General features: G+C 40.9%; 2 protein-coding genes across 2 annotated transcripts; one reads left to right on the forward strand and one right to left on the reverse strand.

The window, feature by feature from the left end:
• The first annotated feature begins 1,129 nt into the window (after nucleotides 1–1,129).
• On the forward strand, nucleotides 1,130–17,902 carry LOC145448201 (sodium-dependent neutral amino acid transporter B(0)AT3-like). The gene is made up of 12 exons (XM_080326553.1): nucleotides 1,130–1,396; nucleotides 4,891–5,025; nucleotides 5,093–5,190; nucleotides 5,944–6,171; nucleotides 6,927–7,037; nucleotides 8,938–9,179; nucleotides 11,922–12,060; nucleotides 13,547–13,748; nucleotides 14,194–14,353; nucleotides 15,126–15,309; nucleotides 16,287–16,499; nucleotides 17,530–17,902. Exons 1-12 carry the CDS (start codon nucleotides 1,264–1,266, stop codon nucleotides 17,572–17,574), a joined length of 1,890 nt encoding a protein of 629 aa, XP_080182679.1. The 5' UTR covers nucleotides 1,130–1,263; the 3' UTR covers nucleotides 17,575–17,902.
• Nucleotides 17,903–20,511: 2,609 nt separating this feature from the next.
• On the reverse strand, nucleotides 20,512–22,372 carry LOC145448624 (rho GDP-dissociation inhibitor 1-like). Its single transcript, XM_080327066.1, has one exon. The coding sequence runs from the start codon at nucleotides 22,336–22,338 to the stop codon at nucleotides 21,700–21,702; it is 639 nt and encodes a 212-aa protein (XP_080183192.1). The 5' UTR covers nucleotides 22,339–22,372; the 3' UTR covers nucleotides 20,512–21,699.
• Nucleotides 22,373–23,518: the final 1,146 nt, after the last annotated feature.

The following is a 23,518-nucleotide window of genomic DNA, read 5'->3' on the forward strand; positions in this document are numbered from 1 at the left end:
TTTTATCATGCGCGGAAGACTATATAAACAAAATGTCGAGAAAGCACAATGCCTATATTGGCGAATATTGTCCAGTATCTGTTTTAACTAGGAAATATCTTTGTTTCGTTGATAGCATGTTCCAAAGTGATGTTTGTTGATCATGCTAGAGACCATCGGGCGAGCCTATTATGTGAAAAAGTTCAAACGGGAGACTGTGTTGAAATAGGAAAATTGTTTCAGATATAAACAGTATGATAGGAAATTCACAAATAGACTTATTCCTCTGAATACCTTGATTACATGTCGTTTTATTTGCAGGTTCGATTGAATATGAAACTTGATAGAATTAACTAAAATATTTTAAGGCAAAGACCACATTCTTTAAAAGTTGACTCGTCAAAGGGTTTCGGTGATATCCAGTAGTGTTGTAGTACGAATGTATATGATCACGGAAATACATCGGAAAAGAGGGTCTACTAATATTGCTCCATATTAAGAATAGAATATTTACAGTTTTCATGCCCCGGTTTGAGCCATCTGCGTATCCCCGAAGTTCTCTACTGCTCTGTTACCTACTTCTACCTTTTATGAGCCTTCGTGAGGTACTGACGTGCTCACATCGATCAAAAGGCTTCTATTTCTTCATGTTGCTTGCATCAGAATGGTACTTGTCTCTCACAGCAAACATACTGACAATGGATGTGTCAGTGGCGTTCGAATATATGAACTTTTGTTCCCAAAGCCGCATATTTGCAGTGGCCATAGCTAGCTCACAAGCAAATAAAACGGTTGTATATAAATATAAAGAGATGGATTCTGAATAGTGAACCAGGCTTTATGGTTCTACTGCGTGTGATGACCCGAAGTTCTGTTGCATCACTTTGATTCTCTCGCACTTTGCACCAAGCCTCAGCAGAATCGGTTATTGCTCCTCAGAACCACAGGAAGCAATGTCGGTCTTCTAACTACCGACAGATGCAATCAACCTAATGTTATTCGATGTCTCGGGGCCTGGCGATCGGGTTGTATGGTTATACTCAAGACTCAATGCTGTACAGTGTACACGTTAGTTTTCAGCGACCAGTTTCATGTAGGCTTAATTCATCGCAGGTTAATTCTCAAAGACTTAAACATAAATATTGTACGAAGGCGAAGTCTGGCTGATGTTTCAACGTTAGCTATTAGCTTTCAGGTATACTTCCAGATAATATATATATCCCCGGAAATTGCTGGATTGTTTGGCGTGAAATTTCGTCGGGAATATTTATCGTGGAGAGAATTATGCCGGAAAAGGCAGACGATGAAAGACCGCAGTGGGACAACAAGGCCCAGTTCTTGCTAACGTGTGTTGGGTTCGCCGTCGGCCTTGGCAACATATGGAGATTTCCATACATCCTTCAGAAGAATGGCGGAGGTATGATTAATTTCTTCAGCGTGTATTATGGCCGACATTGTCTAATGTTCACACATATGTGTCCTCTGTCCTGACCATCAGGCCTATCAAGATATTACCAGGAGGTAATTACAGACCGTGGTGCACCAGACCCTTAAGAGAGATAAGCGCCACTACCACTTTTAACCATATTAATAATAATAATCAAGATATAAATACGGATATTATGTATAAATGCTCACACCAATGATCCTCTGTCTTAGTCGTATTGGCTTTGAACATCACAATAATGACAATTGGCAAACAAACTTCAATGAAAGAATTATTTTCCCCATCGATAGCTAAGAGATTTTCAGCTTTTCCGAATGTAGATTATAATTAGAATAATAGCTCACATTTATTTCCAAAATAAACTAGAATTAGAATTCTGAATTCGCGGAAACTTGGAAATTAAATCAAGTTCAGTTCGTAACAAATCGTTCATTCCCATGAGCAAGAGAATGACAAATGTCTGCACAGCAAGCCTGGCTCGTTTCACACAATGCAGTTCCCCGGAAGTGTTATCAGGGAAACCAAAAATTACATAAGAATTAAAATTAGAGCATAGGCGCATTTCACAGACCAGATTACAATAAGAAATATAGCTAAAAATCATTACAAATTGGAATTCTTAAACGTGATCAGAATTCGAGTTAGATTACCGGCATTTCACTCTAATTAGTCTAGTCTGCCCATCGACTGACACTTGTTTGTTTTTGATATTTATGGTGTTTGTCGACTGCTAAGGTCATTTACACCAGCCCAATTTTCGTCATTTTTATTCCGTAGCTGCTGACTTGTGGCACGGCCCACTTCTAGTCTTTTATATGACACCGCTTACACGGATGATATGGTGAGGAGGAGCTTAGATAAACCTCAAACACTTGGGTAGGAATTCTGAAGTCGACCTGCAACCTATTGTTGTTGGAGCTGTGGATTACACCACTATACCAGTGGTTCCCAACCTGCGGTACGCGTACCATTAGCGGTACGCGAAAGTCTTCCAGGTGGTACGCGAGTAGATTCTGTTTTTTCTTTCGACCGAAGGGAGTTATTAATTCATTTTGGGTTGATATTGAGTTTTTTGAAGCCGTCGTGGGCAATCCCACTAATGACGGTCTCTGGGGAAGAGATCTAGTTGTAAAGCATTGGGATTCTTACCTAACCAAATTCCTTTTCAATATATTTGGCTACAAGAATTCCAAATGGATCCACTATACAGAAATCGTATACTGCGCCTTAAATGGGCAGTTTATTTTCTGTTTCGATGCCTTTGGCAGCTACACGGTGGAAACATTTTTGGCCGCCTTCGGCACGCGTAACTGATGTAGGTGGTACGCGAGCATTGCATAAAACCTCGAAATCGTGCGTGGGTGTAAAAAGGTTGGGAACCGCTGCACTAAACGCTATCTCGCCAGTCAAGTCGAGTCATTTTTAGTTCACGACCGAGTCAAGTCCTAGTCCTGGTCAGTGAGTAACGGGTCGAGTCAGAGTCATAGTGTTAAGACTCAAGTCTGAGTCCATGTCATGGTGTTTACTGTCTACCTTCGCTGCATGGCAGCAGCTCTAATCGTTTCAACAACCTACCGTCCCGGTCAAGGGGTAGCCAATATGTGCTTTGTTCACTTTAAAATCGTGCAGACTCACTTACGACTAGGGCTGGGAAAAATCGAGTACCTGAGTGATTCGATTCTGAATCACGTAAAATGCTTCGAGTCGAGTCGAGTAATCGAGTATCACTCATTATGACGTCATAACAGAATGTAGTATGTCAAAGTTATGCGACCACAAAGAATATGATGCCTGTTATACATCACATTAAAGATACTTTGGTATTTTTTCGACCATACCGATTTGATTGCGCTAGGTGACAATGTTGTGGGATTATCATGACTTCCAGAAATGTGCTATTTCCTGTAACGTTCGTAGCTCTGTACTACGTGTTTCGTACGCTACGATACGGCCAATCAAGATCTCAAGGCCTAAACAGTGAAAATTAGTATCGAAACTATAATTATCGTTGATAAATTAACTTTCAGTGGCGATAAGCCTATAATTTCAGTACTCGAAAAAATCATATTTTGCTACTCGACTCGAATCATTAAAATTAATACTCGATTCAGATTCGAGTACTCGAATCATTGTGCCCAGCCCTACTTACGACCCATTTCTAGTTAAACGCAAATATATTGTGTACAATGAAATGTCAATCTTAAGCCTCGCAAATGTCACAACACGGCGATGGCAAAAGCAAAATTCAAATGTATATTATTGTGTGCAAAGACAGTGGACTTAAATATATCGTCCTGCACGAGAGAGTCAGTTCATCACACACATCCACATGAACTCAGCGTCGTCTTATAAAGTCAATGAGAGAGAGAGCCCGAATCCAGCAATTAATATGAAAATTTGTGTTGATATTTGTCTTTCATATATCTGTCAAGCAATTCATCCGGCGACTATATGTAATTGTAGCCGTGAATTATCGGATCTTGTCATTATTATTCAAATCATTTGTTAAGTTTTTATTTACAAACAATCGAAGAAAGTGGTACTTAACGATATGGTAAGCATCGCGCCTTCTGCTCAAATATTTTTCGGTTTGTTAGCTGCGTGGACAGCATCCATCCTTACGTTACGGCGATTGTTGTGCGGTGCGAAAATATCGCGCGTGTCAAGTGACGTTGGTCAACAAATGTTGAGATATTTACTTTCGTCGCGAGGTAATATGGCCTCGTATCTACCATGTAAATTTTTGTCCTGGGCTACAGCGTGTAACCAAATTATGAACCTGGGTCTCAACGCCTTCTCTGTTTACGTCGTTGGGGTTGCGTCCAAAGTCCGTTGCAAACATTTCCTTGAATATATATCAATATCAAACGATTCAACAGATATTGTACATCAATGTGCCTATCATCTACCTGAAGGCTAAATCCACAAAACAACGCTTCGGTTGACCGTATACGTTTGCGCTTCTGCAGGGATCATCATTGTTTTACCATAATCACTCATTTTGTGTTAAAACGAACGGAGTACTGTTTATTATGTGATATATTGCGGATCTGTGCACGAATTGAGCGGATAATTGTTCGAATTGACGCTTTTTACGAGCAGTTTCACTGTCCGGGTTATCATGTGCCCAAATTAATGGGATTCAACTGTATTTCATGACCAAGACATCGACGAAGAATAGTGTCCGGTAGATTTAATTTAGTATTCCAGATATCATGGTTGTACCTAATGTACTCCTTTATCTTACCACCAATCGACCAAAGCTTTTACACGCCGCGGAGTCGCCTCGTGTTTACGTTTGCTGATTCAGCGTTTCTTGTTGCGTTAATCAGACGTTGTGACGATCTATACCTCGTTTTGGAGTGACTAACGCCATAAACGAGGATTTAGCTGATCAGCCCGACCTGTTTTACGTAATTAGACTTCGCATCACGGTAATACGTTTCTTCAATGGTAATGTCCAGGCGCCTTCCTGATTCCATACTTCATCATGCTGATCATCGAAGGAATACCGTTATTGTACGTGGAACTTACCGCCGGACAACTGCTTCGGGCTGGTAGCATCGGGGTTTGGCGTAAAATTAACAAATATGTCGGAGGTTAGCAAATATGATCCGTTATCATGGTTGTCATAGCCTCATTTCTTTGCTCCACGGTTGATGACAGGTATCGGAATATGCAGCATGTCGGTTTCGTTCTTGATCGGGGTTTACTACAACACCATAATAGCATGGTGCATATGGTACATCTGCAACTCGTTTCAGGTAAATTTACATCGCCATAAAGCCGTAACTAACAGCTAATAACATCAGCTCACGCATAACACCAGCCTTGAAACGCATTGACGGTTGAGTGACGTGATAGTGATGAAATCACGATGACTCCTCCCTATCTTACTCAATCTGTAGATTACGCCCGCTTATACATACCACAATAATAAAATTGTGTTAGTGTTTCTTCCTGAAAGTTTCCGCTACCCCAGGGTGACTGTACTACACAAGCACAGAACTATAGTCCAGGTAGTTTGATAAGAAGGTGCAGCAAAGTAAGTTTTCTCTATGCCCGCCCATAGGAATACCTGTAAGACTACTACTCACTCACGTAGCTTCGTTTTAATATATATTCACAACAGTTATTAGCAACCGAATTACGCATCATACGGTCTAAATTTTATCAAGTATAGTAGTTTATGAAGATACTCTTGGAGGTACAGAGCTTCAATAGACAATTGAATAATATATTCATTTTTGTATTCATCGTTTTATATCAATGCGATTGTTGATATACAATGTTTTTTTCTTCCAATTCACTACCAGCCAGTTGCTTACGATTCGGCTAACCCTGACGAGTGTCTGCCGCAAATATTGGGGTTTATTTCAATATGAATATACGTATTATTCAATAGACTTACTTTTTAAAGTTACCTTTCCTGGGGCCTTTCCAAGCTTTCCTACACTACTCAACCTAGGTAGCGCCGGTTGTTTTATACAGCGAGTCAATTTCTGGGCTATTCGCAGGAACCGCTGCCATGGAAGAACTGTCCTCTGGACGAAAACATGACAGGTTACACTCCGGAATGCGGCTTGAGCTCCCCGTCGCAATACTTCTGGTACCGTGAGACACTCGATGTGAGTTCTGCAATCGACATTGGAGGCGGTATCAAACCGCATCTGCTGGGGTGCCTGATTCTGGCTTGGATCATAGTGCTGTTTGCAATAAGCAAGGGAATTGCTTCATCTGGAAAGGTGGGGATTTATTCGGACACAAAAATACTATTTATCTGCCTATATTCAATGATGTTGAATCACTGGATCATAATCATTCATATTATCCTTATGTCCCTGTCCTGTAAGAAATATAGCTCTTGATGGTTCAGTCGGAACATGGAGCTATCTATAGTGCCACAACATTGTAGCATTGCTTGTACGCAAGTAGAAATACCATAAATACACGGAATCGCCCCCCAAATGAAATAAAATTTCGCATGGTTCACCAACCATCAAACCCGAATATATCCCATTCCACTACTTGACTACTTTTCAGGTTTCTAATTTTCAAAATTCAAATTGTAAAAAAGTAAATAGTTTTCCCAAATACTGTTCAAGTAGAAGTGGAAGTAGGATTACACGGAGTTTTGTTTCCCAATTAGGTAAAAAAGTTCAGTATTGTAGACCAAGTTTTGCCTGAAAAACTGAAGACCGTTAAGTAGTAGTAGAAGTAGTACAAAGTGCAAGTGTGCAAAACCTACTTGAGTACTCCAAAAAGTTCTCATTACTGACCACCTTTAGTTGCAGAGGTGTTTATTCAAAATACAGCATGACAGTTGGTGATTGAGTTCGGGCATAGTGTTCCTATATGTACATAATATAGCCACTTTCATTGCGTCCTGCACATAAGAAGAAGCTACCATGTTGCAAGATCTTAAAAGCAATGCAAGCAATAGACACCCGAGATCGGAACCACTTCTGTGGCATATCATTTGTGCATCTCTTTTCCGCAGGTCGTGTATTTCACCGCCACCTTCCCGTACATCGTGTTGGTGATCTTTCTCGGCAGGGGACTTTCTTTGGAGGGCGCCGGGGTCGGAGTCAATTACCTCTTCTCCGCTGACGTGAGTATGCAAGGCCACTGACTGTCAGATTGCCAGTAACCAGATGTGGTCAAGAACGATGTCCTGATACTTTTTCGTAGTTCTCAATTAGATTATGCCTATGCTTTCACTACCTACTCTTAAAGTATTTATGACTTTTGACCTGCGGTTCTTAACCGGTGTTCCATAGAACACCAGGGGTTCCATGTACCAGTCTCAGGGGTTCCTTGGATGTCAAGACATGCACTCAACTCATGCACTTGATTTGTAACGACACGACATTATTGGTTGCAAGCAATTTGGCGCAATCAATTGTGAATGCCGTGGGGGCACTTTGTGTGTAGTTATAAATACTAACCCACAGATAGATGCGCATTGCGTAACTCAGTTGTCTCACTTGAATAGCATAGAGGTCTACAGCTGAGCCAGCCAAAAGCAGCATAATTGGTAGTCCTATAGCTGGCGACCCTCGTCGAAAGCCAGTGTCGCACTGATTCCGGAGATACAAATTCAATATCTGGTCAGGGCCATGGAACCACTCAGAAATAGCCGTCAAAGTCTGAAAATCGGCATTGCTCCGAACAATCGGTGCCGCAATTGGTCATTGTTAGGGTCATTGTGTTGCGCTGTTCCGATTGTTAGGAACAATCGGCGTTGGCGTCTATTTCAGAGTGGTTTCATTGCCCTGACCAGACGTTAACTGATATTTCGAATCAGTGCGGCTTTAGCGTTCGATTAACACCAGTTTTTATTAAATTTGAGTGCTAGGGTTGCCAGTTATAGAGGACTAACAATTTGCTGCTTTTAGCCGACTCAGCTGTAAACTTCTCTGGGTATTGAAGTGTGACGACTTGAGTTGCGCACCTATTCGTAGGTTAGTAATCTACGGTGCGGTCCCGTACGCAGGGGTTGTGATTCAAAATCGAAACCCCGTCCTTTTGAAATGCCAATTCCGTCTCACATATTTATTCGCTACAATCTCTTCGTTTTCTCTGACTATCACGTTTTAATGGTATCATCCTTTCACAATGTTGTTGATGCAGAGTTCAATTTGCGCACGACTATTCAATAGCAATGTGGTAGAGGTGTTATGTGATCGATTTTTGTTTTTGTGACTCAGAAAAAAAAATTGGGGTTCCGCGAAGGCTTGTAGGTTAACGTAAGTGTTACGCTGGTTAGTAAACGTGAGTAACCACTGCTTCAGACTAATCTCGCTTTTTGCGTAACAGTGATTCAGGCAACACTACTTACGTTTACGACTGCGTCACTGTTTCGAGTTAAATTATTATAAGAACCGCGTGAAATAGCCCCTGTGTCTCGATAACTGGGTTTATCTCAGAATATTTTACCCATTAGCATTGTCATTAGTCATATATGTATGTATGTATGTATGTATTCATTCTGCAATTATGGAAGTAAACATCCTTCGATTGACTGCTAACTTAAGACACAATTTACTTGAGTACTTTTCAAACCTTTCATTGTTGGACTACTTTTAATTCTGCTAGACAGTTTTCACCCGAATTGTTTACTTTTTACCTGTTCGACTTTGTGTAAAGTAGAACGTAGGTTCACGCTACCTTTATGAGTATAATTATGGGCGAAAACTTAAATATTTTCTTAAGTTAACCTATAGTCGTAGTGTCAACAACATTTTGCATTGATCGCGAAGATGCAAACTGCAATTTAGAAAGTAGCCACCTTCAATATCCTACGAACCTACACGACACTCCGACCAAAACTACTATTTGGAATACTTAATTGAGTAGCTTTCAGAACTCTCATTTCTACTTCCACTTGGCGTACTTTGGACACACGCTGACAATCGTCACTGCTACTTGTCATTGAGTACAATGACACTTCTACTTGAGTACAAACGATGACGGATCGCCTCTCTCAGTAAACGTCACCCTTTTTGCAGTTTTCACAATTGGCGAATCCAAGTATCTGGCTGACGGCCGCCACGCAAATCTTTTTCTCCCTGAGCATCGCGTTCGGAGGCATGATCGCGTTCTCCAGCTACAATCCCCGGGACAACAATTGCGAGCGCGACACCCTGATCGTCTCACTCGTAAACTCTTTTACGAGCATTCTGGCGAGCGTGGTTGTGTTCTCGGTACTGGGGTTCAAAGCGACTGTTGAGTACAAGGAATGCGTCAGCAAGTGAGTTAATGATTAGACTGTCGACGTAGCCTATCTCCTCACCGGCGTAGCGCGGTCATTCTCTGACCGCAAAGTAAGCATGAGATATGGGTATTTGCATTTATCCGCATTAATCTGATTAACGGTTATCAAATACCCCGAATGTCGCAAAAGTAACATAATAGATTGAGTTCAACAAGCATATTCTACATCTGGTTCGTGATTGGATTTTGAGAGGCCCGCATAGGCCTACCTACAGTTTCCAGCCTTGCGTGTCACTGATAATGTGACCCGCGACCACAGTCTGTCGCAATCCCCCACAACTTGCTTACTACGTAAAAAAATTACATTTACAAATGATATCCCTCACTGAATGAATCCAAGTTTGCCAATTTGAGAACCATGGCCATGAAACTACTTGTCCTGTTTGGATCTACATCCTACATACATTTGCGAGCAACCATTTTCGACCATGAACATTACCAAGTCAAAGCTGCGTTCCAGTCTGATGTTCACGTGCAGTCTTTACTGAGGATTTCTACGGCTGGCGTGCAGGGAGTCCAAAGAACTTGTTGACAGCTTTGATCTACCACAGATGTGTGATTGACATCAACAGCTATTGTTATTAAAGTCATTGAATACTGTTTTGGTCTGTGCTTTAAACATAAAGTGTACATGAAATATGATTTGTTCCTTGTATAGGTTGGTAAATACGTGATTGTTTAATCTATTCAGGAATCCGGTCCGCCGAGTACTTAATTTTCCCATATCAGGCCCGCCAACTGGAGGAGTTGCCGGCCTTCGTTAGTGTTATACACTGTAAATCCACGGGTGGCAAATAGGTGTATTTATCAGATTTTCACAAAAGCGCGTGGGTTAAATCTGATAAATGGCGCTTTCAGAATCAGACTGTGCTTTGTAATGCATTCCAATGGGTGAATATGGCTCAAATACGACAATCTTTATATAAAGTATCACAATTCCTGTCTCAATCTATGAGATATATATCCATAAGAATTGGCGCATTTGACTGATTTTCATTTACAATTCAATATGCATGACTCCGGTCCATAAAAGTATGCGGAAAATTTTGATTGTCCACTATAAAGAGTTGCCGAAGCAAAAATAAAATCATGTAAGAATAAAAATAGATGCTTTTCACGTAGGCATGGACGGAGTAAATATTTATCTGCGTCGTAAAATTCGTAGCATTGGTAATAACCAATAATTTATTTGTTCTGTTTTATCGAACTATAAAAGCAACTAAAACGACAGCAAAACATGTCCGCTTCGTTTTCAACCCACGTTATAGTCAAACACTCAAACCCAACATATAGTTACTATGCGTAGTAGTCAGGCAATACTATATATAACGCTAACTTTGAATGGAACGAGAGCTTGCGTAAACATGGTGTGAGATAATCCGTGGACTTGTGTTAAAAAAACTGTAATGATCATTTACAACAGGCCGATATTCTTTATGGTGATTCCCTAGCTGCTGACTTTTCAGCACGGCCCACTATGCTGGCTTGTTTGGGCTCAATGCGTAATACTTCTGGTGCTATAATCTGTTGTAGGAAGTAGAGTGGGACTAGTAGGGAATAGTAATCATTTTCAAATTAGTGGAATTAGAATTATAGCTACAGTTTTTTTTTCTAATTTGATTAGAATAAGAATTACTGAATACGCAAATGACAACTTACAAGCGCTTGCAGACGATACGCGAGTCCCGTGTTTAATTCCGTTTCAACATGATGGCGAGACAGAGTAAGGCGCTATTAGTTCGTTAGCTTTTCTGGAATGTCTGGTCAATGTTTTCTGCGGGCGTCAGAGATCATATTTCATCACTCGTGTAACGGAAATCCCTCGCCCGAACGCTGAGATGTTTGCGGCAATCTCGGGTTACCTTATCGCTCATAATTGTATGCAAATATTAGGGTATATACCGGTGTTAACTAACAAGTTGAAGGCTCTGGTCTGCAGGGGTTGCAGGTTCAAGTCCGGTAGAAGTTTATTTATTTTGTATGGATTTTCTGACCAAGTTCCTTCCGCCAAGCGGGGGTACAGATACATTCAATCTAAACAGCTCTGCGCCCCGGTCGGATGGCGTAGCGTACCAATGCTTGCGGCGCGACATCTTGGGTTGCAGGCTCAATTCTCGGCGGTAGCACCATGCACACTGCACAGTGTATAGGTATGCTCATTCCAGGTAGCAATGTGTAAATATACCGGAAGGTTCTGTTGTATGCGATGTCACGATCGGATAAAAATAACAGGGTTTACTGTTTTGCATATTATAATTTCCGCCCCAACAACGTTACCGATCGCCGGAAAAGTGTAGACGGGTCGGAACTAAAGCACTAACCCGACAGCGGTGAATAGAGCGATGAACGAGGTTACGGAAAGCTTCTTCGGGCCTGCGATGCCTTCTCCCGTAGTGGGCGTCAGTGAGAGAGAGTGAGAGTTCTCGCGTGCCTGCCGAAAATGATCGATTTTATCGAGTTGATATCACGCTTTTAAAGAAATATCGGTATCATCCATCAGAGGGAAAATATTTGTAAGTCCGACTCGAATCTGCTAACCATTGCTGTTGAACCGGTAGAACATTCTACTACGCTTAATAAACTGATAACAACTCCCCGCCACAACGTATTTCACGCCTGGAATTGTAACGAGCACAGTTGTGTAATGTGTATGCATCCCAGACACCTTACGTCTATGATTAGCTCATCAACAAACGTTTTTCTGTTTCTAAATCGTCAGAAACATCGAAGTGATTCTCGACGCGAAGGATTTGCCGCAAGGAAGCATAACAATCGAAAGCTACGACCAGTTCTTGGCGGATAACGACGTCGCAGATCTGAATTTGACAAGATGCGTCGTGGAGGAATTTTTAGATACGGTAAGGCCTATTTTTGACATGACGCTACTCGTTTAAATGCTTCACCACGGTGACTATATACTATGCTGATTACGTTTTTGAATTTCATGAAATTAGTCGTACTGTTTTACGCGCGAGAAACACTATGTGCTCATACTGATTATATAATGTATTTCCATCGACTCCGCGTGATATAATGGTAAGGTAGGAAGGCGTCGTGATCACTGCCAATTAATGTAGAACAACCACCTTAATTCCATATCATTATGCGAAACGATACCTGTAATTAGTCATACTGAGAGACTGCGCTGGCGCTCAACTATGCTCGTGCATTCTAATGAAGTCGCAGGCAATGAATCTCTGCTTCAGACCAACGCATGCTGAAATTCTAGGCCTTGGCTATAAAGCGAGCATTCAAACATTGAACAAATACTTATCATTCGTGGCCATATGTTACGATTCGACTGTTATGCTCAGCGGTAGAAAGTGCCGAAAGGATGACTCTCCGTATAATATGCTTATTTCCTTACTGCACTCGAGCCATAACGATCTGTACTCGATTTGCACGGGAGTATACTCGAATTGATACGTTACGGTCGTTACGCCTACTGCACGGTGTCTATTAGGGGGAATATCAATTCAGAATTTCTGAACGTGGACGCATCGATCAATTCAGACAATGAACACGTATTGTAGGCTTTTTATGCAGACTTGTACAAAACACCCCACTTTCCAAATTTGGAACCGGAACTAGAACTACTCACGTTTCAACAACCGCAACTTGAACTCCAGAACTACTCACTTTTCAAAAGTCGCAACTAGACCTAGAACTAGTCACTTTTCGAATCCGCAAGTAGATCTAGAGCTAAAACTATCCACTTATCAAAATGCGCGACTAGAACTAAAACTAGAGCTACTCACTTTTAAAAATACGCAATTACAACTAGGACTCCTCACTTTTCAAAATACCAACTAAAACCAGAACTACTGACTTTCCAAAATCCGTGACTAGAACTAGCACTATACTCGATTACTCACTTTTCAAAAAACGCAACTTCAACTAGAACTACTCGCTTTTAAAAATACGTAACTAGAAGTAGATCTACTCACTTTTAAAATCTACAACTAGAATTGGTATTACTAAAAAACGGTAGTTATAGTTGACCGCCAACTAACTAGATTGGTAGTGTGTACAGTTGTCTGTGGCCGATGACCTTGGGATGTTTACATTATGACAATCGATTAAAAACTACATCGTTTTATATTGCATATGTTTATGTAACTGTTATCCATTTATGAATGTTCAGAATAAATTTCATGGATTGGACTACGGGTAGTCTAGCAATTGCTACCTAAAACCTAAACTTTAATTTCACCGAGACAAGTGTTTTGTCAATGCAATGATAATCATTTTCCTGAACTTAGTTTGAATTCAATCTCATATGTAGATATCAGAGACGAATTAGAGCCGCACAGACTGATAATAATCTTGCTCACTGTTATCCAGAGCGCATCCGGTGCCGGTTTGGCTTTCATCGTAATCGCAGACGCCATACTCAGTATGCCGGGACCGCAATTTTGGTCCTTGCTTTGGTTTCTGATGCTCTTCTGCCTCGGCATTGATTCCATGTTCGGGACGATAGAAGGTCTGATCACTCCCATCTACGACCTGGGCGCTTCGAAGAAAATCAAACAGTTTTACATGATCTGTAAGTATATTCTGTAGGCATATCGTTTACCGGTGGTTCTTAACTCTCAACACCCGTGAATTCCATGACTCGGACTCGGGCTCGAGTCTCAGCACTATGACTCGGACTCGACCCGTCGCTACCTGACTTGGACTCGGTTTCGACTCGATAGTGAATTTAAAATGACTCGACTTGTCTAGAGTCAAAACTATACAAGTAAAATTGACTTGTGGCTCGGAAACCTGTGACTTAGTTATAACCCTGAAAACTACACAAAGTAAGTAGTTTTGCCCGAAGACTCCAAGTAGAAGTGAAAGCAGTCTAAAAACACAGCAACTACAACAAGTATTGCAAGTATAGGCCAAGTCTACTTCGGTATTCCGAAAAAGTAGAGGTGCTTCGTTGCAGACACCCTCTGGATTTTACTGATCGACATTATTAACAAATTGTCTTCTTTTATATCTAGGCATCGTCATCGTAATTTCGTTTTTGATATCGCTTACGTTCGTGCAAGGATCCGGCACGTACTGGCTCGACGTTTTCGACACGTACGCCGGAGGATTACCGTTGCTGGTGATCGCGTTTTTCGAGCTCATATCCGTGGGCTGGATATTCAGATACGACCGGTTGGTGACTTTTAATTCTGAAGACTTGAACGTAAAGTTGACTAGAAAGCTAGAAATTTTTCAGCTTTTACAAATTAGATTATAATTAGAATTAGAGCTACACAGTTTCGTTTTCAAATTAGATAATAGACAAAAATCAATTTCACTTCAATCTCAGTTTCCCAATCAGAGTCCAACTGCCTATAAATAACAGGCGGTCAAAGTAATCGCCATCGGTGCGCAATAGAAGTAGGAGTAACGCCGCTAATTTACACTCAAGTACAAGTATTACAAGTAGCGATTTCTAAGTAATAAAGTAAGTATTCTAGGCCTGGTTTCCACTAAACCTGGAAACTATGAAATAGACTTCAAGTAGTCTGAAATTAAACCCACGATGGTAAGCAGTGCAGGTAGGCAAAATCTATACTTGGAGTAGTACTTCGAAAAGTTGAAGTACTTCGTGATTGACCGCATCTTAGAATTACTGAATTCGCCAAAACCTGGAAATTGAATTACAATCCGAATCGGAATAGTCCAACAATGATCAAGCTCTGTTCATGACAAATCAGAGTTAATCGAGCATGTGAATTAAGATATCTATATAGCAAGCTTGGCTTGTTTCGCATTATACATTTCTCCTGTCGCATTTTTGAAGGAAGACAAGAGATTAGATTAGAATAAAAAGAGAGCTTATAGACCTTTCACAAATTAGATTAGATTTACATTACCGAGACCACCAGAATTATCTAGTTGACCAATTCTGAGTATGACGTATGCCTTGTCTTGAATGCAGATACGAAAAGGAAGTCGCGGAAATGATAGGACAGCGTGATAACTGGTTCAAGAAAGCGCTGGGATATTACTGGTGGGCCACGATACCTATCATCAGCCCGCTTGCGCTGCTGGCTGTGTTCATCGGGTATCTCTACGAAAAGTTTTCCTCGGAAAATACCTACGACGCGTGGCAAGCTGATACGGTGAGTAGCCGGTGCAGATGGTAGGTTTAATCCTAGGGGTGATGTCAGTTTGCCACCGTAAATACTAGGTTTCAAATACAAAATTTTGTACTCAATAATTTCGCTTCTACTGGTTGGAATTGAGCCAAGTTTGTTGAGCATCGTTTTTCCAGACAACCTAACAATTCAATGGGGTAGCCAGTATAATTTTATTTTATTTTATTAAATAAATTCAAAACTTTTTTCTCTTGTATCAATGCTTCTATAGGTTGGAATTGAGCCAAAATTAGCATGCAGTGTTTTTTTTCGCAACGTAACAATTTTATGAAGTAGCAAATATAATTTGAAAGAAAAGTTATTTTTGAGCAACCTTCTGGTAATATTACGTTGACTTTAAGCCCAAGTCCAGCCAGTAAATATATAAGGTCCTGATTAGGACTGGGCAAAATCGAGTACCTGGGTGATTCGATTCTGAGCCACGTTTTACGCTTCGAGTCGAGTCGGGTATTCGAGTATCACTCATAATGACGTCACAGCAGAATGTACTATGTCCAAGTTCAAATATGTACCTTTTATGCGACCACAAAGAACATAATGCCTGTTTTCCGTCACATTAAATATACTTTGGTATGTTTTGACCATACCGATTTCATCACACTTCTTGACAATGTTTGGGATGACCATGACTTCGGAAATGTGTTATTTCCAGTAACGTTCGTATCTTTGTACTATGTATTGTATGCTGCGACTAAGCCAATCAAGGTTTCAAGGCTTCCTCAGTGGAAAATAGTATCAAAACTATAATTTTCGTCAGTAAATTAACTTTCCGTTGCGAGGAGCGCATATTTTGAGTGCTCGAAAAAAATCGTATTTTACTACTTGACTCGAATCATTACAAGTAATACTCGATTCAGATTCGAGTACTCGAATCATTGTGCCCAGCCCCAGTCCTGATGAGGCGCAGCACGATTTTGTAAAGTGTTCCTAATGTATTTCAGGGTTCGAATGAGACACTGGAATACCCCCCAGTTGCTGTAGCAGTGAGTGCGATACTAGCCGTGTGTTGTACGATGTGGATCCCGGTCGTGGCCGCGTACAAGGCCATCAGGACGTATCTCTTCCCGCGTAATATTGTCGATAACACAACCGAAGAGCAATACGACATGCCGTATTACGTCAACACCGTGTCCCAAGACAACCAGGCATTTGACGTAAGTCTTAACCAATGCATAAATCGGTGGGATGAAAAAAAATTGAAATTAACTATATTTCCTTTGAAATGTAGGAAGGCACTTCACACCGTGTACTATGTATCGAATTACATCGCCAATCAACATAAAATAGGGTGATTTTAAGCGGATTCATTCAACTAGACAAGTTTTCAACGCGCGGTTTATTGTCGCGATATTTTTAAATCTGTCTATATGGGTTCGTTGATGGTACATTATCTTGAATCTGCGAGTTCCATGCGGCAGTGCATAACGATCAGCGGTTGTATTAATTTCATCCGCCCAAGACACCCATAATGTACAGTACATTGTAGAATGTGGTACACAAGGCACAATGCGATGTAATGAACAGATGGTGTTTCAGCCTAATGCCCGAAGCAACAGTGTTCTATCTGGATTCTTGATCTTTTGGTGGTGCCTATTCAACGAAAATGGTACGTGCGATGATGCCACTCTGCGCCAAGACCCACCAGCCATATTGTCATTGGCTCACCTGTCACCTCGAGATTAGCTTCGGCTTTCGTATTGGTGACTTTTCTACTCGCAATAATGCTTGCATCGGCCTTTACCTGGGCGGGGCGACAATACGTCACTGAATGCTGCGACACAACGATCGCAGATCTCGTCATCAGAAGTAAGCCTCAACCTGTCAAACGCGAATAAGATCTGCGACTTGTAATCAAACAAGGTAAATTACGCATCATGGCTTAATCAAACGCTGACCTTGAGTCGAAATAGTAATGCGGTTGTCTGTCAGTTGCCTCTCCTCGCACTGAAAAGAACCAGTTTGTATCTATCACCTTGGTGATGATGCCCCTTGTCTTTATAGATAGGGCTAGACTTATCTATATATGTCAATTGTCAAATAGCGCAACTCTGAAATAAGTTTCCATCAATCGTTTTGTGACCTCAACGCAAGGCAATAAAAAGCCTGGGTCACCACATTAAAAACTGTATTTTTCTGCAAAGTTATTAAGTTAGATTGAAATCCTAACTGAAACGACATTTACAGGGGATGTCTGAAGCGGACCAAAACAGAAAGACTAATCTTGCATAGAGTGGGCTGCCAGAAGAGGAGCCCTGCATCTTGCACAATCTTTTATGAACTCATTTTTCATCAGTACGTGTAGGCCAGAGCTGAATAACCGGTACGGGACAAGAACAAAAGTATCTCTCCAATGCCGTGGAATTACGATGACATCACAAGCACGATTGTGTTTCTGCAATAAAGTATTTGGTTGAGAAGGCCACATCTGCATCAATTGATCATTCTCGTTTTCGATTTTCTAGTTTACTCCAGAAAGTATTTGATTTGATGTATCAATGTGTCTAAAAAACAACTTCACCAAATATATAATGCTTCTCTGGAGTGGGGATTGAGTAGACATTTTTGTGCGTTGTTGCCATGAAGCAGCCATGATGTTTGAAAGTTCAAAGACAGAATCGATATATTGTAGCCTACTTTCAAACCGAGTGCAATTATCTCGATTAGCACTGATATAGGGCGCGAGGCTTTCTTTGATTTGTCAAGGACTCTGCTGACCAGGCCACGAAGCCTTTCGCCGTGTATGGTGTGTTATTTGCAGCGTGATTCAAAACTACGAGTAACATTGGCAATATTCAAGTGTAAAGATAACCGTAGAGCCGTGAAAGAGTGAAATCCCAATATAATCACAGGGACGAATTCTCTGTTTATCGCAACCAAGCGGAAAGTCTTTTGAGGTTTCGTCTGCTCTTCGCTGAAAAATACCTAAAACCGTTGTAATGCACATGCAAAAAGTATGATGATCATCACTTTTATTTGGAACTATGAGCAGCGTATGATACCAGACAACGCTAGGGTTAGCCTACCATACGTCCCCCTTTAGGAGGATTTGTCCTACTTTTTCAGGTTTTTTAAAATGTCCTCCGAGGACGCCTAAATGTCCTCCTTTTTGAGATTTTGTCCTCTTTTCTGAGAAAGGTAGGGCAAATTCGACTGATATACAGTAAATCAGCATTGAAGTAACGCTCCGGCGGCTATTTCACCTGATAAATGTGAATGAAAAACTGTAATTTGGGCACTGAGCGAGAAAGTTGACCTTTTTTATAGTCAACCGATCACGAAGTGGGAAAAATTTACCATGTTTTTCAAGATTTTCCTCCGGTATTCTAAGTTTAAATTTTTTTGAAAAAGTGTCCTCCTTTCCCTGATTTCAAAATATTGTAACCTATAGACAACGCCCTTCAGCGACTAAGGAATCGATATTGGGACCAGCTGAATGACTATCAATCAACTCGCAATGGTTGAATTTGTGGGAAAGTCTCAAGCTGAAAGCTTGGAAGTGTCTGGGCCGTTCCACGCCAAGGCAACATGCCCCCCATTCATGTCTGTTGATTCTCCCTCGATAGAATGCTGTTGACACCGCCAAAACCGTTTCAGCTAGTGAGGAATAGTGATGTTGGGCAAAGAAGAATAGCGAACTTTGAACAACAACAACAATGTTTTGAACCTGAAATCAATTTAAGCTTTTCAAAATCTTTTACTAATCCTTTTTACGAAATGCCAAATCAGACCGCGGGTTTAGCTCACACCGCTCAGGTATATAGGCTATAAAACTGCGGGGTTGTAGCCCAAATACAGTCCATCCTCAAGATTACCGGACCACGACTGACCTATCGATCTCGCTTCCCATGACATGCCGCCCTATTTCTTGTCGCTTTCTTTTTCTATACTGTATTCTTTACTTTCATTCAGTGTGCATGCCTCCTCTTTACTACGCCTAGGCCAAGGTGGGTGTCCGATTCCATTGACAAATCCAAGTCGCTTCGACATCTTCCTGTCTATTCATTGTATCGCATTTTTTGTGGTGTATTGAACTGATAAAATTGCTAATAAACCAATGATGATGATGATGATGACACGATGAGTTATTTCCTTAAAATGGAAAATGAAACGACTTGACTTAAGTCACTTCGCGTATTGACTCGACTTCTACTCAAGTCATTGTGTTCGACTCGATCATGTCATGACTCCGAGGCATTCTGCATTACTTGATTCAATTTTCGTACGCTATGTCAGGACCGATACTTGAAGTAGAGTAGCAAACACCCTATCTGTTGGAAAAACCATGTTGGTAGTGGGAAAATGAGTATATTATGATTGTGAGGACTTCGTTAGCCAAGAGTTTCACAGAAGGGGGTTGAATTCATCGTGATCTCAATAATGAACAGGGAACTCTCTGACTTGGCGATCAGCGTCACTCTCCTTCGCACACAATCGAGAAGCTGTGCAGTGTCCTTCGTCGTGTAGTCTTTCTTTAGTGAAGAAATAATGACCGACTGACTGCCTTTCGGAAGCGCCACCGCGCTCAACGCCTGTTCCATTTTGTAGCATATCTATTCGATTCAGATACCGCCAGTAATATTTACAGAATTGGCAGTGAATCGTTTAAGGATTCCGACGGTTGGCCGACTCTTGAGCACACGACACACGCGCGTGCGACTCCATAACCGTGATGTCGTTTGCCAAAGGACCCATTACAATACCCGTGAATAATGTTCAGTGAATAGTGTTCACAGACCTGGACAACGATATAGTCTAGTTGTCAAATTAGATTACTTGGAGCAAAATGCTGGTAATCTAATCCTAATAAGGCACAATGTTTCTATGTTTTAATCCTAATCTAATTTCTGGATTCCCTAAAAATTCTACAGCACTACTTAGTGCAAACCAAGCCAAGCTGACTGCACACTGTACAGACACAGACATTTGGCATTCTTTCGGGAATGCTCTGATTTGACATGAACTTGCTTTCGCTGTATTTCTTCCTAATCCTGAATTTAATTTTATATCCAAGTTTCTGTGTTCAAAGTCAGTAATTCAAATTGCAATCTAATTTGGAATATATGGTGTCACGATAATTCTGATCCTAATCTAATCCGAGATAGCTGGAAATTTCAATTTCCGAAACCCTTTATACATAACAGACATGCAAAATGAAGGAGACATTAATCGAATAACACATTCTCGTGTATTATCATTATGATACAAAAACAAACAGCGTAAGTGGCCGGATTCCAATATGACATATGACAAGTAAAATCAATTTCCTAGTAGATGGAACTAATACCATACTGATCTGAGTATATAGATACCATGGATGACATGATAAGTATTCGAGTAAGATCTTGCAGAAAGAGCTGCTAGTGAATGCTTGGTAATACTCACAATACTAAGACGCTTACAATATAGGAATGCGCGTTTGAAGCATTTTTTTCAAACTATAGTTCCACGAACATTCAAACGATTACATAACGTCCTATAAGAAGTGAATACTTTGGTCCGATTACTAGTGCTCAGACCAAATGAAACAATTCATAGTTAACGCAAATATACCACACGGCAGGTTTGAATCTTGCTATAAAGCAACTGTTTCCTGTGGGCTACGGTGAAAAGTCACATCATCTTGTTTCTTTATTGAGTGAAGCAATGAGTCATGATAGCACTAGTCAAGTCAGGAAGCGCACGAGACCGTTATTCGAATCTAAGGTCTAAAAGTAACACGTATCAGTGAATTCATCAGAAATAGCGCACTGATTACAAGCATGATTTGGTTATGCGGCTGCATGTACACATTATGATAAGCACGTAATGTCAATTCAAAAACGGAGAGTAAAATAGCCTTGTGATACCTTGTCAGCAGTGCAACAAATATTGTCTCGGTCTGAACATACCTGAGGGGAACAGTTTTTAAGGTTAACACAGTATGGTTGGTCCATGAAGAATTCAATCTCAATGATTAAAATAACGAGATCCCAGTGTAAATTGACCGTTTTCACCGACTATCATGTTAATAATGCTTAATATACAAATCAAATTTTGTTTCAAGAGATTTATACACACACAGTTTGATAAAACAAAACCAAATACTCATGAATTTTACTAGCTGATAACATAGGCCTACACAAAGGCTTTCTATGAATAGATTTTGGTCTTACAAAAATTTGACATACATCCTACAGACGATTGGTTTGTAAAAAAGCGATAATTCAAATCCGCTGATACTAATCAATCATTTACAAAGCCGCAAACAATTTCTGGCAAGGCATCCTGTTTTGGCACCAGGAATTAAACAATTACTTCAGTTCTAGCTTCTAGATTAGTATTAGCCCGTTCGATTGATGCATGTGGTATATCACATTAATCCCAATCTTTCTTGATATCAAAAGACCAACTCCATTCCAGATGCTTCGTTTTATCATCATCAACAAACATACTCTTCGCAGTGTAGTGGCCGCGAGCTATCATTCCCTTTGGTGCGTCTTCTGGTGATGCTGTGAATTCATGAAACGGCTTATCTTCAGTGTTAGGGCCGTAGCTACCGACCATATAAGTCAACTTGTCGACTTTGAGGCCCTTTCTGCTAATCTGCGTGAAAAAACGAAGGCCAGGGACGATCTCGCCGGGAATCTTAAACTGGAGTTTCAAACGATATTCGATCCCTTCTTTCATTACAACGGGAGTATCCTTTAGCTTTGATAAGTCACCAGTCAAGTCCATCGATATGTCATCGCGACCATCAATGACAACACTCAGCTTCTCGACTATCACCTTTTTACCTCCAGCGGCGGTCACTTTGGAAATATCCCCAACACCCAAAAGGGCTTCCTTGTATCGACGCAAGCTCTCGTCTTCCGCGTCTTGGTTGGCGATTTCTGCTAAAGATTTCTGCGCTGGTGCTTTGTATCCTTCAGTCAGAGCCAGGTCATCTTCTTCTGGTTGAGACTCAGCCATTCTATCCCGCGTTATTAGATCTCTGATGATGCAGCAATGTAGCATTAAATTACACACTGCAGATTTCCAGAAGCACACACCCAACATTCGACCACTAGATTGAGGGAAAGAGCTAAACTATGGCTCATACACGGGCAGATTTATATTCGTTCCAAGAAACTTTGCAATAATACATAAACACAGACTATCACAGCGATATGGTCATATTGTATTGTGTGAAGATCAAGTCGATTGTTGTCATGGTGGAGTATCCTGGTACCAATCCAGTGTTAAGTGAAAGTATGAGATTCAGCGGATAAGGCCTGCTATCCGACAGTCGCTGAGCATGTCCATGTCCAATTGTACATGTCCACATTTAGGTCCAAATATAAGCAATTTCTTCTGAATCAGGGGTGTCAAACATACGACCAGCGGGCCGCATCCGGTCCGCCAGACGATCTCATCCGGCCCGCGAAGCCATTCTGAGTAGATTGAAAAAATATTATATTATCCAGCACATTTGTAACAAATGTTGAGATTAGCAAGAAATACTATCCTTCAAATAATCCCTCAAGACCGCAAATGTCGAGAATGTTTAATAGGTCACATTAAAACCACGCGACTACGGCGTTGTGGTTTCACTCTAGTAACTACTGGGAACCAGTCGGTGACATTGACACCCAATTTCGAAAAGGCAAAAATGCGCACTGAGTTCAGAGTTTTATGGATAAAAGGATTTAATAATAATAAACCAAATTACAAAGTCCGCGTTTACAGTCAAATATCTTGTATTCATCACAACGCATACGCACGGCTGGCGCCAAATTATGACTAAAGCAAAGGGAACATAGAAATATGCCTAATACTTGTATCGTCGGTAATATCACTGTTTCAGCGGATGACTGTATTCAACCGGACGATCGTCGTATTTTCGCCAATTTCATTGTTCCCAAATAATGGTATTACTACTTGCTAGAATAAAACCCCTATGATCCGTGTATTAATTATCTCTATATTCTCGATGATGAAGTATTCAAGCGAGAAGCAAAGCAATATGACACGAGGTAACATTTTGGAATCAGTTGACTCGTCCGGCCCGCGAGCGATTTGAAGGCTTGAATCCGGCCTGCGATGCAATTTGAGTTTGACACACCTATTCTAAATGAATACTGATCAGCCATCAAGATTACCTGACCAAGACCTAGCATATCGATCTCATCTCCCGTCACATGTCACCTCATTTTGC

This window comes from Botryllus schlosseri, chromosome 10 (genome assembly GCF_051294905.1).
Source record: "Botryllus schlosseri isolate E-star chromosome 10, Bs_hap1, whole genome shotgun sequence".
Taxonomy (NCBI): domain Eukaryota; kingdom Metazoa; phylum Chordata; class Ascidiacea; order Stolidobranchia; family Styelidae; genus Botryllus; species Botryllus schlosseri.